The sequence below is a fragment of the Aquarana catesbeiana genome, linkage group LG03 (assembly GCF_042186555.1).
Source record: "Aquarana catesbeiana isolate 2022-GZ linkage group LG03, ASM4218655v1, whole genome shotgun sequence".
Classification (NCBI taxonomy): domain Eukaryota; kingdom Metazoa; phylum Chordata; class Amphibia; order Anura; family Ranidae; genus Aquarana; species Aquarana catesbeiana.
In genome coordinates this window covers 248,717,806-248,736,859 of record NC_133326.1, presented here as the reverse complement: position 1 = coordinate 248,736,859, position 19,054 = coordinate 248,717,806, and the positions used below count along the sequence as shown (strand labels likewise).

Below are 19,054 nucleotides of genomic sequence, written 5' to 3'. Positions count from 1 at the left end.
TATAAGAAAATATAACCTTTTGCAGTTTTCTTTAAAATTATTAAGGTGACATTGCATATTGAATACTGGCATATAAAGAAAAAGTAATATAAAAAAAAAGACAAGGTGCGCCATCCCAAAGTCTTTGTTTAGTTGACAGTATTGCTGTCTGGTATTCCCTTTATGCTGTCATATGGACAGGAAAAGTGGCAACTTCTCTTCCAACAGCGTATCAGGCAATAATAAAAAAAAAAAAAAACTAAATTCAATCCCTTCCATACTCTATCCAAAGTATAATAGCTAGTTTTCCACTTTATTTTACGAAGGCTGTTCTATTCTTACAAGATTTGAGCAAAAGTACATTTTTATTAGTAATATCCTTAAAAAAATTCAACTAGTATACAATGGTGCTTATGTATTAGGGGCTTGTTTTGCATTTGTTTGGCCATTGTTGACTCTGTATGTAAGGAGTTAAATAAACTTTGACTGCAGAGTGGGGCTAAACCAATTAGAATACAACATGTAGTGGTCAGGTGTGTTTCGCTCAATAAAACTTTAGTAATGCTCATGTGAGTATAACCATTATCGCTAATGTCAACCACAGCATTACTAACCAAATACAAACCCAAGGCAAAAGCAGTGAAAACATACTACAATTACCATTGTTTATATACTCTTATAGAAAAACTAATAAAAACTTATTTAAGAAAGACCAGCCTACATTGAACTACTTTAAGGTAATATGATATGGTGATAGAGGAGTGAACTCTTAGTGACACTTAACATCTTTAACTACTTTCTGTTCATAATCTATATATTAAATTTTCTTTGCAAAATGCCCTCAGCTAAAAATGCATTAATAAGCATCCCATAGCACATGGTCTCTAAACTATGTAAACAAATGAGCCAGTTTACTTTAGGGGCGACTGGACTGTGGCCATTTGGAGTCAGTGGGAGTGAACAGTGCATCTTTAGCATTAGGGGGAGGAATAATGCCCCCTTGTTGGTGCTAATGGGAAAAATAGTGCCCTGTTGTCAGTAACAGAAATTATGCCCCGTTGTTGGTGTCAGTGGGAGGAATAGTGTCTTTCATTAGTGGAAGGAAAAGTTGCCTAAAGGCGAGCAAAGGGCCGCATCCCGCCCCCGGACTGGTATTGGAAGACCACTTCTATAGCATACTGGCTGAAAGTTTTTTGACAGCCCTGTATCTCACAGCCATGCCATTCAGGGAACCAATCATCATGGTTGCCAGTCTTCATGTAATCTTTACTATGTCTTAGTGATAACATGGCTTTGTTCACAAGCTAGGAAGTGCCTGCTCACTGAGAAAGGCACTTGGCATGTATAAGCCTAAAAGCAATTTAAATTTAGTAAAAAATATTACCCTAGCCAGTCTTGTATGTTAGGCATGCTACCTACACCATACACATGGCGTACGTAGCATGCCCTGTCCCTTCCCCTCCTGCTGCCCCCCTCCCTCTTGTCAAAAAATGACAACAGGAGCTGGCTTTAGCCATTGCTGTCAAAAACAGACCTTCTGCTCAGTGTTTTAAACACGGTCCTGTAGTCTAAATCGGGGATGCAAGGTGACTTTTTTTTTTTTTTTTTCTAAACTAACAGTGGTCAAAGTATTATAGACCACTCAGTAGTACTTCTTTCTTCTTTTTTTTTAACATCTTTTTATATATAGATAAGATAGTATAGAAAAGTGAAATAATTTTACAAGATAAACACACTTGTGAAATGCAAAAGCATTTTATCCTGGAAAGTTATTACTGAATAAACAAGGCCTTAGCAGATCTGAAATAATTGTCCTGATCCATAAGGGGTGTACAGATTTGAGAGCTGAAGTAGCTAAATAAAAAAGTTAAAAAAAGAAAACCGGACCATACATTTTGAAATAATTGACGTAAACGTGTTTATTTTTTAATTATTTTTCACCTTGTACAGACCCAAAGCACGCTGTAGAAGTAGGAAGAGATAGCCTGGCCGCCACACACCTCCCCTAGCATGAGTGGTTAGCAGGTAAAAGCAGCCTCAGCTTGATTCATCCAAGCCATACCCCTATGATTAAGCCCCAGTGGCAGGGCGAAAACATGTTGGGGGCATGGTTTGAATTAATCAAGCTGAGGCTGCTGTTACCTGCTAGCCACTCAGGTCAGGTGAGGTGTGTGGCGGCTGGGCGATCTCTTCCTACGTCTACCTTAATGAACCTTGATTACAAAAGCTTGCAACATGATGCCTATGGCATTGTGATTAGCCCCAATGCCTGGCAGCACTGAAGTTCTAGGTTCAGAGTCTTCAAGGAATAGGGAGATTTATATGGCTCTCATATGTTCTGACTGTTTTATTGGATAGATGTATGAAGGATTCTATATTCAGATTTTCATTCTGTTAAATATGAATAAAATAACATAACATGCTGTGAATTTAATTGTAAATGTTATGATACTCCACAATGCAAAAAGGAACAAACTTTGGATTGCTAATTTAAGAGCATTATAATGCATTGCACATAAAAATCTTCACAGATAAAAATAATTTAGGTGCAGATTGCTCATACATATTTATGTTTATATGTATACATACTGTACATAACAAATCTTTCCTAGAAAACCATTGTGAGCTTCTTGGTATGTAATGCTGGCCTGTGCAGAAAAAGATGGTAGGAAACATATCTATTCCTGGAACAGGTGTCACTGGTTATTAAACAGAATATTCCCTTCCACAGAATAATAGTTATTATATTTGAATGGTTTGACATACATCTCGTATGTTCAGTATATCACAATTAAAGGCTTCTCCAGTTTTTTTTTCCCATGGCTGCAGCATAGAAAAATTTGCTTCTGCTCCCTTCTGAGTAACAATACATCAGCAGGAACTACAGCTGCCAAGAACTACAAAGAGACATTTCAGAGTCCAGAAAGGCCTTTATACTTTTTCAGGCACAAGGTGTGGTACAAAAATTACATTAACAGTAATTTTTTTTTTTTAACCACTTGCCGACCAGCTCATGTACATATACTGCCGCAGGTTGGCAGCGCTGCGCAAATCGCCGTACCTGTACGACGGCTCGCACAGTTGCGGGCGTGCGCCGCTGCGGAGCATGCCTGCGCATCGGGCGGATTCTGTCTGCCGGCGACCCGCGATCGCCTAGTACAGAGGCAGAACGGGGATCTGCCAGTGTAAACAAGTGGATCCCCGTTCTGACAGGGGACATGTTAGATTTTCTGTCCCCAGTGATCGGGAACAGTGATCTTAGTCATGTCCCAGTTAGCTCATCCCCCCGAAAGTTAGAACACACTTAACCCCTTGATCGCCCCCTAGTGTTAACCCCTTCCCTGCATTTTTATAGCACTGATTATTGTAATATCACTGGTCCCCAAAAAGTGTAATTTGGGGTGAGATTTGTCCACTGCAATGTCACAGTCCTGCTAAAAATCGCAGATCGCCGCCATTACTAGTAAAAACAGTTTTAAAAAAAATGCCTAAATCTATTTCATAGTAGACGTGATAACTTTTGCGCAAACCAATCAATATGCGCCTACTGCGATTTTTTTTTTTTTTTTGAATATATAATTTTCAAAATTGTCGCTCTTTGTTTATAGCGCAAAAAGAAAGCTCTATTTGTGTGAAAAAAAGGACGTCAATTTTGTTTGGGTACAGCGTCGCATGACCACGCAATTGTCAGTTAAAGCGATGCAGTGCCGTATCGCAAAAAATGGCCTGGTCATTAAGGGGGCAAATTCTTCTGGGGCTGGAGGGAACCGTAAAGAGTATTGATGTAGTAATACAACCCACCAAATTTACATCCATTTCAAGTTAATGTAAACTCAAAATCTAGAGGTTCTACCCGTAACTGCACTTCCTGTTAACAGGCTAACAGTGAGCCACTAACTCCCAATTAGCACCAGCATTGTCGGCATGCTACTTGTGCTCTTTAAAGTTACACTGTTATTTCAATATGTCTACATACAGTGCTGTGAAAAAATATTTTCCTTCTTCCTGATTTATTTTTTTTGCATATTTCTCACACTTAAATGATTCAGATAATTTCTAATCAATTTTAATATTACACAAAGATAACCCGAGTAAATCCAAGATGCAGTTTTTAAATTATTTCATTTATTAAGGGAAAAAAAGCTGTTCAAACCTGCCTGGCCCTATGTAAAGAAGTTATTGCCCCCTCCTATGCTGAATCATGAATTAACCACAATTTTTTGGAAAGCTGAGTTAAATTTCACTTGCCACACACAGGCCTTATTACTGCCAGACCTGTTGAATCAAAAAATCACATAAATAGAAGCTGTCTGACAAAGTGAAGCACGCTAACAGATCACAAAATGCCACACATCATGCCACAATCTAAAAAAAAATCAAAAACAGATTAGAAACAAAGTAATATAAAATGTATCGGTCTAGGAAGGGTTTCAAAGCAATTTCTAAGGCTTTGGAACTCCAGTGAACCAAGGGGAGAGCCATTATCCACAAATGGAGATAACTTGGAACAGTTGCGAACCCTCCTAGGAGTGGCCGGCCTACAAAAATTACTCCAAGAGCATGACGACGACTCATCCAGGAGGTCATGAATAAACCCAGAACAACATCTAAAGAACTGCAGGCCTCACTTGCCTCAGTTAAGATCAGTGTTCATGAGACTGGGCAAAAAGACTTCCAAGGCCAAAGCCACTGCTGACCAAAAACACCAAAGGCTCATCTCACATATACCAAAAAACATCTTGATTATCCATAAGACTTTTAGGCAAATATTCTATGGACTCATGAGATAAAAAATAAACTTTTTGGAAGGTGTGCGTCCCGTTACATCTGGCATAAAACTAATACAGCATTTCATAACAAGAACATCATACCAACAGTCAGACATGGTGGTGGTAGCGTGATGCTCTTGGGCTGCTTTGCAGCTTCAGGATCTGGCGACTTACCATAATTGATGGAACCATGAATTCTGAGCTCTACCAAAAAATCCTAAGAGAATATCCGGCCAGTGCAGCAGAAATTTTTTCTGTAACCTTGGCCAGATCTGTGCTTTGCCACAATTCTGTCTCTGAGCTCTTCAGGCAGTTCCTTTGACCTCATGATTCTCATTTGCTCTGACATGCACTGTGAGCTATAAGGTCTTATATAGACAGGTGTGTGGCTTTCCTAATCAAGTCCAATCAGTATAATCAAACACAGCTGGACTCAAATGAAGGTGTAGAACCACCTCAAGGATGATCAGAAGAAATGGACAGCACCCGAGTTAAAAATATGAGTGTCGCAGCAAAGGGTCTGAATACTTAGGACCATGTGATATTTCAGTTTTTCTTTTAATAAATCTGCAAAAATGTCAACAATTCTGTGTTTTTCTGTCAATATGGGGTGCTGTGTGTACAATAACCACTTCCATACAGGACATTTTCACCCCCTTCCTGCCCAAGCCAATTTTCAGCTTTTCAGCGCTGTCGCACTTTGAATAACAATTGCGCGGTCATACAACACTGTACCCAAATGAAATTTTTATCATTTTTTCCTCAGTTTAGGCCGATACGTATTCTTCTACATATTTTTGGTAAAAAATATCGCAATAAGTATATATTTATTGGTTTGCGCAAAAGTTATAGCGTCTACAAAATAAGGGGATAGATTTATAGCATTTTTATTTTTTTTTTTTACCAGTAATGGTGGCGATCTGCGATTTTTATCGTGACTGCGATATTGCGGCGGACACATCGGACAATTTAGACACATTTTTGGGATCATTCACATGTATACAGCGATCCATGCTAAAAAAATGCATTGATTACTGTATAAATGTGACTGGCAATGAAGGGGTTAACCAGGAGGTGGCGCTGTAGGGTTAAATATGTTGCTAGGGAGTGTTTCTAACTGTGGGGGGAGGGGACTCACAAGGGGAGGAGACCGATCGGTGTTCCGCTGTACAAGGAACACACCATCGGTCTCCTCCCATCTGACAGGACGTGGATCTGTGTATTTACACACACAGATCCACGGTCCTGCTTGGTTACCTGGCAATCGCGGGTGCCCGGCGGACATCGCGGCCGCTGGGTACGCGCACCGGGGCTGCCTGGTTTGTTCATATACATTTGCCAATCACTCCCCTCCTGATCTCCCATCACCAAGCAAACGACGCAAAACAGTCAATGTTCAAGTTTTATTACTCTTTATTCGTGGCAACAGACTGGGGTTATTCATAGGTAGATATGAGATGCTCCGCCAGATCCCACTTTACAAGGGTGTCATCCATAGCCGTAGCTTTTGTTAATGGACTTCCCTTATACAGAACTCCCAAGATGAACAGAAAGTCATTACTCTGAATAATTCCCTCTGCTTGACTGATAGAACTCCTTTAGAGTATTACTGCCAAGTCCACAGGCCTTCACCGCCTATTTCCATGACCCGCATGCTAACGTTCCTCAGTCCCTGGAAGTTACTGTTCTCATGGTTCCTGCACTTGTTTCTCTGAATCACACTGACCTGTTTTCCTCCCTCGATAGTCTGTTTTCCTGGTCACAGAAAGTCTATACTCCGGTCTACTTCCTCCGTTTCTCTCCTACTTCCTCCACGCTTGTCTGGCACATCCCCATGTGGGAATGCCCAACACCATCCCCAGCGCTACATGCTGGCTCCTCTGCACTCCAGGCGTCCACCTTCGAGTCTCCTCGAGAGCATTACTGACGGCTCTCCTACTTCAGTGCCCCAGGCCCTTCTCCCTCTCCCTCTCCCTCTCCCTCTCCCTCTCCCTCTCCCTCTCCCTCTCCCTCTCCCTCTCCCTCTCCCTCTCCCTCTCCCTCTCCCTCTCCCTCTCCCTCTCCCTCTCCCTCTCCCTCTCCCTCTCCCTCTCCCCCTCTCAGACCCTGGGCCCTGGGCCCTCTCCCCCGTTGAGCATGTCACCCCACCTTATATGCAGTAATGTATTTAGGTTTTGTGCTGCCCTAGGCCTGACTAAACTCGTGCACCCCCTAATTTAAATATGACCCATCTCTAACTGTCTAGGCCACACCCCTTGCTGTTTAAGACCCGCCCTGAAATTTTTGAGTGGGGACACTAGTGCTGAGGGCCGAGTGGGGGGGAATGGATTCCCTTAATTTGCATAGATTTCCTCTCACTTCCTGTTTGGCCATGGGGCAGGAAGTGAAGGGAAATCTCTGCAATGGGACAGGGATGGTAAAAAATAAACTGACAGGGGCTATAACCCTCCCTTACTCTATCCAAAATGAGAAAAAAAAAAAAAGTGTTGCCTATAGTTCTACTTTAAGCACAAATTTCTGATAATTTTATGGAGAGGGCTAAGAAGATATAACCAGGCCAATGGTGCAGCAGAAAACATATAGCACAGTAAGGAAGGTTTGTGGTCCAGGATGAGAGGACAGTCAAAACAGTTGTGGAATGCCGGCCGCCCGCATACCGGAAGCAGTGCGGCCGCTTTATGGGGGGCGCTAGACTAATTTGCTTCTCAGCCCAGTCCGCCTCATAAGACTGGTGCTACATTAACAGTGTAGCACAAGCTGGTGGGGACTCTTTCCGTGCTGCCCCCCTGCAAAGTGCTGCCCTAGGCCTGGGCCTTCTCGGCCTAGGCCAGGATACAGCGTTGCTTATATGAGAGACCTCCTCTCAACCAAACAAATTAATGATTGGTCAGGACTCTCACATGAGCTTCCTGCCACTCAGATCTCAGCCCATCCTCTCCTTCCCAGAACAATTCACCGTCAGACAGAGGAGGTATCTCTGAGCCTAAGTGTAGGTGGACACACCCCCTTCTATTCTGACACTCCCACACCTAAATCAAAACAACCAGGCCTAGAAAAAGACCATAGGCCTGGCCAAATTTACCTGCAACTAAATCCTATTATACCAAACCTCACTATAGCACCTACCCTAAAGTAGAGGGCGCTACACTTTAGTTGCGCTTTAGGTAGAAAACATGAACAGAAAATTTGCAGCTGCTGTTGAAGATCCAATGTCAATGTAGGTTAATTAGTATAGCTCCAACCTACACAAACCTCTCCCTCTCTGAATCAGTTTCTCTATAGCTAAAGTATGTTAGGCAGTGGCGTCGCTAGGGGGTGGCTTTTGGGGCTATAGCCCCGAATCTGGGGCCCAGAGCCCCAAGTCTCTGCAGGGGTCCCCAAGGGGAGGGGAGGCTCTCTGGGGACCCTGATGTAAGTGGGGGGCTCTCTGGGGACCCAGATGCAAGAGGGAGGCTCTCTGGGGAACCTGATTTAAGGGGGGTTCTCTAGGGACCCTGAATTAAGGGGGGCTCTCTGGGGACCTTGATGCAAGGGGGAGGCTCTCTGATGTAAGGAGGGGGCTCTCTGGGGACCCTGATGTAAGGAGGAGGCTCTCTGGGGACCCTGATGTAAGGAGGAGGCTCTCTGGGGACCCTGATGTAAGGAGGAGGCTCTCTGGGGACCCTGATGTAAGGAGGAGGCTCTCTGGGGACTCTGATGTAAGGGGGGGGGCTCTCTGAGGACCCTGATGTAAGGGGGGGGCTCTCTGGGGACCCTGATGTAAGTTGGGGCTCTCTGGGGATGTATACACACACACACACACACGTATATTACTGTATATACATGTGTATGCCCGCCCAAGCGTAAGACTTTCTTTACTACGCTGCTATGGGCTCTAGTCCCAGATCTTTTGTAGACCTAGCAACGCCCCTGATGTTAGGAGTGAACCAGATCAAAAGGAGCAGTTTGTGTATCTTAGAGTTGTATCAATAAATCTACATTGGGATTGGATCTTGGAGTGTGGCTCTAAACCTTTATTTTTCCGTGAGAAGGTAGCAGAAATGAGCCAAAGAAAGCCAGAACCCAAGGTAGGGGAGATGCAGCAGTTGGGTGCCTTTAGTGGGCTCACACTGCTAACTTGTTTTTTCCAGACTGTTTCCTAGGGCCGTTTCACACCGATGCGTGTTTGTGCAGCTTAAAGGGCCCTATCACACTGATGCATTTTTAATACATTCGTATTGGATTACAGTGGTGTCTTTTTGGTAGGCTCTTGAAAATTACACCAAAGCTGCAGCATGCAGTACTTTTCAAAGCACAATGCACCTACAGTGTAAACCGTTACATAGGATTTAATGGGGAATAGTTTTCATGCACTTTTGTCACTGTGGAAATGCGCGGCAAAGGCACACCAGTGTGAAAGGGGTCCTAGAGTTACGGGAAATTGGCACTACTTCTTACAACTGTGAGACTAGGACCACTTGTCCATATTAACGATACAGCCTAAAATCATAAACTCAAAAACTAGTCTATAGTTGCATTAGTGCTATAAGCCAGTGTTTCTCCATGAACAGCTAGCCACCAAGAAATCAGGGACTTATTTATATGAATCTCTTTACTGTCCTTAAAGTGGTAAACATAGCTCAAGTCCAAGATGGCAAGAGCACACAATGTTTAGATAAACGAATGGGATGCTTTATTGTCAGCAACAGAAAGTGACAATGTTTCAAGGCCACTAAAGTCCTTTTCCTCAGGCAGCAGTGACAGTAGTCCTGTCTGTCTGTACATGGTGTGGTGGTAATAGTGTAAGTGAGAGAAACAGTGCCTTTAAAGTGGAATTTCACTATCCTAATCTACACTGATTATTTTTTTAATCCTTATACTGCTTGCATTAGTAAATAGACAGGAAGGTAGAATATATTGACTTGCTATAAGGTTGTGTTTTTTTAATTTTTGCATTTAAGCTACTTCCTGGTTTCTTGCCTAGGCACATCATGTCATGCATCCCAGAAGTCTTCAGGAGGGGATGGGAGGAGAGGAGGAGGAGGAGGGGTTTTCTCCACTAAGCACACTCCTGCCTGCATGCTTGAGCTAAGGGCAGATGGTTTCCAGGAAGTAAATAATCATTTGCCCTTACCCAAGATGATCACAGCCAGAAATGCTGGAAAGGGAGGGGGGTTTATATTGATTCTTAACAAAATAAAGCATGGACACATGAATGAATGGGGGAAGTATGCTTTGAATATAAAAATAAATAAAATAGAGTTTTTGATTTATGGTGCTCAGATGCAGTGAAGATCTGCTTTAAGGGCTGTTTAGACAAAAGCAAAAAGCTGCATTTGACCTACCGCTCATGATTTGGTGGCTGCTTTTTTTTTTTTTTTTTTTTATTTCAATACATTTTAATTGAAAAGCTAATATGACAGCAAAATTGCAATATAACATACATGATTCCGGAATACACAGCATATAAGGTGCCAGAGCAAGCCTGACACTAGAGCAAACCAGTATCCAGACAGTAGACATGGAATAAATTAGTATGTAGTGAGAGAGAACCTCAACATGGAGGAGAAAAGTTAGATGGGGTAAGTAAGGAAAGAGAAGATGAGAGATGAAAGAGCGCACCAGAGGAGGGTAGGTGGGAAGAAGGTGGAGGGGGGGGTTGTAATGAATGAAGTAAGGAATGGCTCCTGCTTTCGGGTTTACTGGAAGCAAAAACCTTATTTAGCTATAACAATTTCAATTGGTTTTGGACATAAGGTCAGAATAAGAGTATGAGTAGGTGAAAGCGAACAAGCAGGCCCATATTTTTTGTGCTGCAGATTAGTCACAATGTTCAGATGAGAGATCTTCCATATGGTATATGTGGTCAACTACCTGTAACCATTGCTGCACTGTAGGAATGGCTGTCTGTTTCTAGCAGTGAGGAATAAGATGCAGAGTTTAAAAGATGAGGATAATAGAGCGCCATTTATCGGCTGACTGGTTCACCCCTACAGTGAAATAGCACAACACAGGGGTCATTAGGAGATCCTTGTATAACTTTGATCCAGTGAAGGACAGAGGACCAAAAAAGCGTGAATAAGTGGGCAGTGCCACCAGATGTGAATATGAGTGGCAACAGCCCTACAACCTCCAACACAGTTTACACGTGTCCAGGAATATTCTATGAAGTTGTACAGGCGTGTGATGCCAACGGGTTAGAATCTAGTAATTAACCTCTGCAATGTTTGAGGAGATGGAGGTACTGTATGTGCTAATTGGAGCACAGTTGCTCAAAAGTATTTGGTGCCTGCTTGACTACAGGATGTACTCAGCCCAGAGAGAGAGAGAGAGAAAAATATACAAAATTAGGTTAAAGCCTATATTTTTTTTCTAACAAATAATGCTTTCATAATTTGCTTACAGTGCACTGCAAAATGAAGTATTCTTTTGTGGGGGTTTAATAAAAATTAGCTCGTATTGGATTGTTGAAGGATGTGATTAAATTTTAAATACTTTCCGTTTTAAGAGGGCAGCGTAATTTTAGATTTTTGTAATAAAGTGCAGTACTATTGGCTGTCCATTACTTGATTTTGTAGCAAGGTGGCAGATAGCTATGAACCTCCTCAATTTTATTAGAATCGTCTTTAAAATTAATGTGTAGTGTAGTGTACTGGTGGTCTGTTAGGCAGTAAAATCATATGAAAAGTAAATGGTGATTTTTAAGTTGTCATTGGGACAGGTAAGGTTATGTTCACGTGGTAATCACTGTAGTTTCACATAACCTGCCATTTGTTTGTAGTGCCACAGTTGACTTTTACCTCTTATGTATTATGGAATTATGGAAAATATTGTTTGTGTCATAAGCCTTTTTTTTCTCTTGTTTGAAATATTCTTGCAGCTGTCAAGAGCTGAGCAGAGGATGAATAGGTTAGATCAATGCTACTGTGAGAGGTCTTGCACAGTAAAGGGCAACGTCTACAGAGAGCTGGAGTCCTGGACAGATGGCTGTAAGAAATGTACATGCATGGTATGCCTTTCTCTTTAACATGCATTTATAAAAGCTTGACATTTTGTTACAACATGGTGTTTAATCTGTCATTGATTTTTACAAAGTCCTCTGAGAGCATACAACATTCAACAAAATATCACTCCACTATTTATAATGTTACTTTACATTTTGGTAAGTTTTTAGTGACAGTTGTGGTGACATACACTTCGGTTCTGAGCAGTATAGTAATTTCCTTTTATTGTATCATTCTATCTCTAATCGGTTTGTTGATGTGTCACATTTTGCGTACAAAGAAAAAAGGTTACAGATGCAATAAACTGATATATGAAAAAATATTATCTGTGAACTATGAACTATTATCTTTAGATAAAGGAAAAAAGGGGGAAGGTCTTTGTAGTTCAAATCAGGGGAGCAGCCTAGGGTAATGATGTTGCTCCTCTATCAGGGATCCACAGGGATTTGTCTTAGTCTTCATATTGATCCCTGTGTGTCTGCAAAGCTCAGTGGATCTTAGGCCCGGGCTGTCTATATAGCCTTGCATATCTTGAGGTTCATAAACTTTCCCCAGTGTTTAATACTCACCTCCTCTTTCCATTGTCAAGCTTCAGCAATTAACAATTGAAAGTGTTTGGTGAGGTTGAGTTAACGCATTGGATAGAATTTTTTTAATTTTTTTATTTTTTTTTGGAGAGAAGTTTAACTCTTTTTCTTATAGTGAATTGTGTGCATAAACTAACTTCAATGTATGCCTATCTTCAAATTAGCGCTTGCCCTGAAAATCAATCTGAGAAATTTGAGCTTTACTACCCCGTTGCTTCGCTTTAATGCATGATTATGCTGCTTGTTACTTGAAATTTCGGGGGAGCTCTGTGTATAACTTGCTGTCCATAAAATCCTTCTGGAGACTGCTGTGTAATTCCTACTACATAGATGCATTCCCTTCTCTTGGGCTGGAGAGTGTAGAAGCTGAATAAAGCAGGACGGTCAATGGCAGTTACAAACCTTATGCAGCATCTCTTTCATTCTTGGCATGGCTGTAAAAGAAATTCTCATTCACATGCATTCCATGGGTGAGCCACTTTGCTACATAAGGGGGAAACAGCAGGCAGCAGAAGAATTGACTGGATCTCCTGAACACAGACCAAAGCTGCTGCAGTTTGTTTTTCTTTCTCTACCTGGTGCTCAGCAGCATGTCAGGCTCTGCCGGTGCTTCAGGAGGTTGGCACAGCCCAAGATGCCATTGGCTGCACATAGAGTGCTCGCGAGCTGCGGGTTGGGTACCAGTGCTCTAATAGGATTTAACAAAGTGTATTCAAAGCCAAACTTTTTTTTTTTTTTTTCTTGATAGAGTTGTGAAGACTTGGAACCTCTGTCAGGTTTTAATGGTTTATGTCTCTGTTCAGTAAATTTACTCTGTCATGGGTGGTACTGTAGGTCAGGAGGGAGGCAATTGGAAGAAAGCGCCTGCCAGACAGTCCCCACTGCATGATGGGAGGAGAGGCTGGGAGATAGATCAGTTGGGGGGCTGAGGAGAAGTTGAATGGCAGGAAAAATGAAAATGTGGAAGAAAGGGCCAGTTAGGCAGTACTAGGGATAGATGACATTTGGGAAAGGTGAGGTAGAGAAGACCCTGAGAGAAATGGTCTTTATTCCTCCATAAAGGAAAAGTCTATCCAGTAAAACAAAGTGTTCTGGAAATCCGAGTTCCTACCCTTAATATAGCTAGTTAGTTCCTCCATCAGGATGGCGTCTTCAACATGACATTGTTGTATCATTGGTGGAGAAGGAAACTTCAAAGTTCTGGAATAACGGGATGAGTTGCATTGGCCAAGTGTATTTTCAGAGATTTTTTTTTTTATTTATATTTTTTATATGCTTTCAGGGGAACTTTTATTGTGGAGAAGAAAATATGCTGGGTCTTTCGGTACAGGGTGGTCAGTAAATTTTTGAACATTTGTTTCAACCTGTATCCTAAATGTCTGTGGTCTGGGCAGGACCAGAAGACATGATGCATACTATCTGGCTCCAAGCCACATCAACAGCAGGATTTTGATACAGAAAGGTACATAGAATTCAGAAGGGAGAGGGAGTGCAGTGCCAGCAAATAACAATTTTGAATTTGTATTTCTGGTATCTATTGATAGAGAAATGGTAAGGCAGCATAGTTTGAATTGCACTGCAGGTGAAGGCAGTGTTTTGGGAGGTCCTGTTCTCAGCGATTCAGGAAGTAGAGCAGAGTTTGGTAGGTTTCCAAGAGAAGCATTGTATAGGTACAGGAAACTGGGTATCGCACAGACCAGCGGTATGATATTCACTCTCAAATTGGGTCATTGGACACGCAAAGTCAGACATTGGGTAGAGAGCTTAGATGGATTGCAACAGCTAAAGGAGTCTCAGGGGGCCCATTGGCCTGAAATGAGGGTTTCGTAGTATATGCTCACTCAGCCATCTTCCAGGCAGAGTTTGCAATGTGCTGCAGTGCCTGTATTTTTTGTTTCCCTGAAAAGAACTTGGAGTTTCCCGAGATAGGTAATGGTGGGGGGCAGGGGGTGTATTGGCGGAAGTAGGGATCAACAGGTACAGGTAATTGGTATATTACATTTCCCCATCCAGGAAAAATTTTGAGTTGCCCAAGCTGATAGTTGGTTTCTAAAAGTGGCAAGAAAAAGAGTAAAATGAAGGATGAAGAGGCCTGGAAAATCCTTCAATAGTAGGAAACACAAGTATATTTCATGTGGGGACCCCATGCTGACAGCTTTATACAGACTACCAATGGAATGGGGGCATTTACGCTGAACACCCCCTGATTTCAGTGATGCTCAGTGTAAATGCTGAACAACAAATAAAGAGTGCTTACCTACCTGAAGAGAGAAGTGTGAGGGAAAAAATCTGGTGCTCACTCCGCCAACACAAGTCCATCAAGTTCAAAATCTGTGTGTGTAAGCGTGTGTGAGTTTTATGTATTTGATCAATTAGACCTCTAAAATGCCTTCAGTGCCAGAATTATTCAGGCACAGTTAGGTTGAGATCAGTCCACCCATGGGATAATTCCATAAGCTGGCCAGAGTCCTTTCATTTATTGAAACTATTCAGCAGGCATCCAACCACTAAAGTCCCAGGGGCAGGGTGGTCCTACCTGTAAAGCGCTCCAGGATGTCAGAGGCCCCTGTATGTTTGCATGGGTGATAGATCCACCACTGCTTGTTTATCCTTAAATTATTCTTAATTGGTGTGCATTTTTTGGGTCTCTACCAGATGCAGTATGTACCAAAACATGTAAAAAGAACATGCTCACATTTGCAATACATATCTGGTACAGGGAAATAATCGCTGTATATCAGACTTGTTGTCATGCATGTTCAGATAAAATGCATCAGTAGTCTGCTGTCCCCAATGTGTTAAGCTGCTGTGCATTGGAAGCATTCTTGCTTGATATTTTTTTAGTGTGCTGACCACTATTGGGTTAAAAGGATTAGTCAAAAATGTGGCATTTAACGGTAAAATGTTAAGAGAAACATAGAGGCAGCCATTGCTGACCTAGCCTCTTGGCTGTCATGCTCGCCAGCTTGCTTCACTAACCCAGGCTAAGCATTTAATTATGAACTTTTTTTCCTTATCTACTTATTTTGGGTCAGTAACCCAGACAGCTTTTATGCCCATGGGTCAGCGGGGCAAACCTACAAACTGCATTGTCAAAAGGAGGTCCGAATTGCCAGCCCAAATATATTTTTCATGACCAGTTTTCTTTAACACATTTTGCTGTGAACAAACCCCTTAGTAATTTGATATGGATTCCTGTCCTGTTTGCAAATTTGCCACTGTGCAATTGCACACACAAGATATGAGAGTATGAATTATGCATGGTTATGTGCTATATCACATAATTTCAGATTGCTGCTCTGTGCTTTGAATATCCTGATAATGACTTTAATAAAGGCTTTTAAGTATGGTCTTTTTATGTGCATAGATGACTACAACCTCTGGGTTGGTCTTCCAGTAACACCACTTTTTTTTTTGGCAACCCAGAAAGGCTGACAACTGAGGCTCTGAAAATTGTATCTCAGTGAAATAGATCCAACTACAGCAGTTTTACATACTGTAGTATTTGTTTTAGGTTATGCATTCCTAAACTATACATTGGTAGTACCAAAACCGCAATTACAGAGCAGTAGGGCCAGTTCCAAAAAGGTAAGTTGAGCTGGCCATACATTATAGAATTTTCTTATTCAATTCTTGCCTTCAACTATGTAGTGCAAGGGCCTGCCTGATTGCATACAAATTGAAAGTATTTAGGTTTGACCTCCTATTATATGGTTTTGGTAAATCTAAAAGAAAATGGTACAATGTATGGCCAGCTTTAGTCAAGTAGCTAGCCACCAATGGTGGCCCGTCCATTAGGGGCGCTGCCCCCCATCAATGCGTCTACCCCCTAATCTTACATGCAGGGCGCTGGACGCATGGATTCCAATGGAATGGTTTGAAGCACCTGATTAGAGCCAGAGGCTCTAAAAGGTTTCAAAAAGGGATGGGCTCGAGGCACTGCGCCCTGAGCCCATCCAGTTGTGTGACAATAGTGAATGAATATTAGCTATTCTCACATGGATCCTCCTCCAGCCAATCAGGAAGCGGGTCCTGTGAACTGTCACCCGATTGAGGAGGAGGAACGAGGAGACGCACAGCGGAAGCTGTAGTGATGCAGAGGAGGAGACACCCGCCCGTAGGAGCACTGACGGCTCGTAATCTAGATGTGGTAAGTGCTGGGCTAGATGACCGACTGTGAGACCCGGGGGGGGGGGGGGGGGGGGGGGCTTTTTTTACGGGTGTCCCGACCAAGCAAAATAAAGAGCACAATCCACCCTTTTTTCAAGTCTAGTGAGCACCAGGTTCCACTACTATTTTTGGGAACGCTAACATTGTTGCAGTATATTTCAGTGCCCAACTGCTCTTCATTATAAAGACAATATGATTTAAACATTATTGTAATGCTGTAAGATAAGAAGTGAATATTTTTTAAGGTTAATTATCGCTTTGTCTTTTTCTTGTGAGTGTTTGCTGAATTCTAAATTATTATCAAAGAGAACACTAATTGAGATCATAACTTCTGTAATCCATTTTTTTTTTTTTTTTTAAATGAATGCTTAAATAGAAACCATGTTTGGAAATCTTTGAATGAGATGTTTTCACATACTGTATGCACAGTTGCTGACCTAATGACAACCAGTTTAATATGATATTCAAAACTGCTGTTTACCATAAAAACATCTTCCGAAAACTACCATCCTAATACCAATACAGCCAACTACTAATGTACTGTATGTTTACACCTTGTTTTCCCCATTTTATGCGCTGCTGTTTACACAGACAGTGTGGTTTGTTGAGGATGGCTCATCTCAAGAGATCTGAATTTAAAAGGCAATCAATGGCATGCTATCAATGTCCTAGAAACCAACCAGATCATTTGATAAAGGCAAATTTAGGTCACCAAAGTAAGGAAGGAAATGTTCTTGATTTATCACTACTGCACAATGATAATAAATATAAGTACATGTTTTATAGCATTATGTGTTTGCAGATTTTCTAAGAAACTGCTAGCAACTCTCAGTATGTATTAAGCCTAAGAGGCATCAGTGGGAGATTTAAATGTATTGTACATTTTACATTAGGATTTAGGAGTATTGTGCATCTACATTTTTATCTGTGCAGGCATATAGTATTTCATTTACAATGTCAGGTTATTGAACAGGGGTTTAAAGCAAAGGAGCAGACTATAGAAAGAAAATTACAATTCAGATCTGAGTTAAACTGGATAAATAGATTACAAACCCTTAATGTTTAAGATTTCATAAAGCATATATTTTAGCCGTGCTTCTAGTAAAATGCTTTCATCAGGTTTTCCACTTTATGTTTTTATCACACATCCGTGCTGCGTGAAATAGTTTCCTTAGGGGCAAGGTCATATCGGCACTTTTCGCAGTGCGTCTGACAATTAGGCTAAATGCTATTGAGCACTTTCAATAGAATAGAACTAGTGTTTTCCCTGGCCCTGTCACAATATATTTGGAGGCATTTACTTTATATGCCAATGTGACAGGAAGGCTTCGTGTTTTACTATTGTACACTACTGAAACGGTGTTCAAAGTGTCTACAAAAAAAAAAAAAAAAAACAACCTTTTCTTTACTATGCTATATCTGTAGCAAAAAACATTGACATTGCAAAACAAGTAACTGCCTTATGTCATGAAATATATCCAACATAACATAATGTAGATTAATTAACAAATGCTAGTATATGACTGACATCTATTAATGGACATATTTTATAAAAATACTTTTTTTGGTGGTTTTATTTTCTAAAGGGTTCATTTAATAAGCTTTACACATTTACTGTATTGTGGTATTGTGAGATATTGAGGCATGTGTGAAATGTGTGAAGGTTTTTCACTTAACCAACCATGTGGAAAAAAAAAAAAATTGTTATTTCATCTGCTCACGATTGCATGATTGAAGTGAATATATACACTATTTTGTGTGTGAACACATAACACATTTTTAGAAAATCAGACACTCTGTTGTGTGGTTGAAATTTTTATTTTTCTTGTGAATATGTAATATAAAAAATATATATTTTGTGTAGCCCCCCCCCCCCAAAAAAAAAACTATATTTTGTTTTTTGCTAGCTTAGATGGGGCCCTACTTTAATAATGCACAAATGGTGAATCTTGTTAGCTTCATTAATCCTTCTAGATGGGCTTGTAAGGGGATACTTTAGAATAGAAGTGGAAACCCTGATAAGTGAAGGTAGTTGAAACAAGCTCCAATGGGAGGAGAGAGTAGGGAGAATTCTATTTCTATTGAATGTCCTAGGACATGTGATATAAAAGTATCTGTCTGTTTCTGTATATTTGTAAAATGGTTTTGACAACCCTCTTACCAATCCTTGTTCACTGGTCTTAATGGCAGAGGGACCCCTTTCAGCTTAATAGTTAAAACTCCAGATATACTTATCTGAAGTATGGGATTGGATGAGAGATGACCAGGTCCATACTTAGATGTAGAGACTGCAGGTGACCATTGGCAAAATTTGCCTGGACACACTGAGAAGTTACATAATTGGCTGGATTCCTTGTTATAATGGCACAAGCCAATAAGCAGGTGCCACCCAATAGATGACAGCTAGCACCCGCTGATCAGTGAGAATGAAGACAAGACAGAGCTATGCATATGTCTTGTCAGTGGGATGCGGCAGCTTTTGGTTTCACATAAACAATGGTTAGGCACACATTTAACCATTTGATCACCCTAGATGTTTAACCCCTTCCCAGCCAATGTCATTACT

The 19,054-nt window shown here is 41.3% G+C and overlaps 1 protein-coding gene across 1 annotated transcript in view; it reads left to right on the top strand.

Annotated features, from left to right (window-relative positions):
* The window catches only part of NELL2 (neural EGFL like 2), a gene marked incomplete in the record, with an annotated part of 447,509 nt that overhangs the window by 172,348 nt on the left and 256,107 nt on the right, over window positions 1-19,054 (top strand). Inside the window, 1 exon segment of the mRNA XM_073619952.1 lies at window positions 11,608-11,736. Coding sequence (XP_073476053.1) covers window positions 11,608-11,736 — 129 coding nt within the window.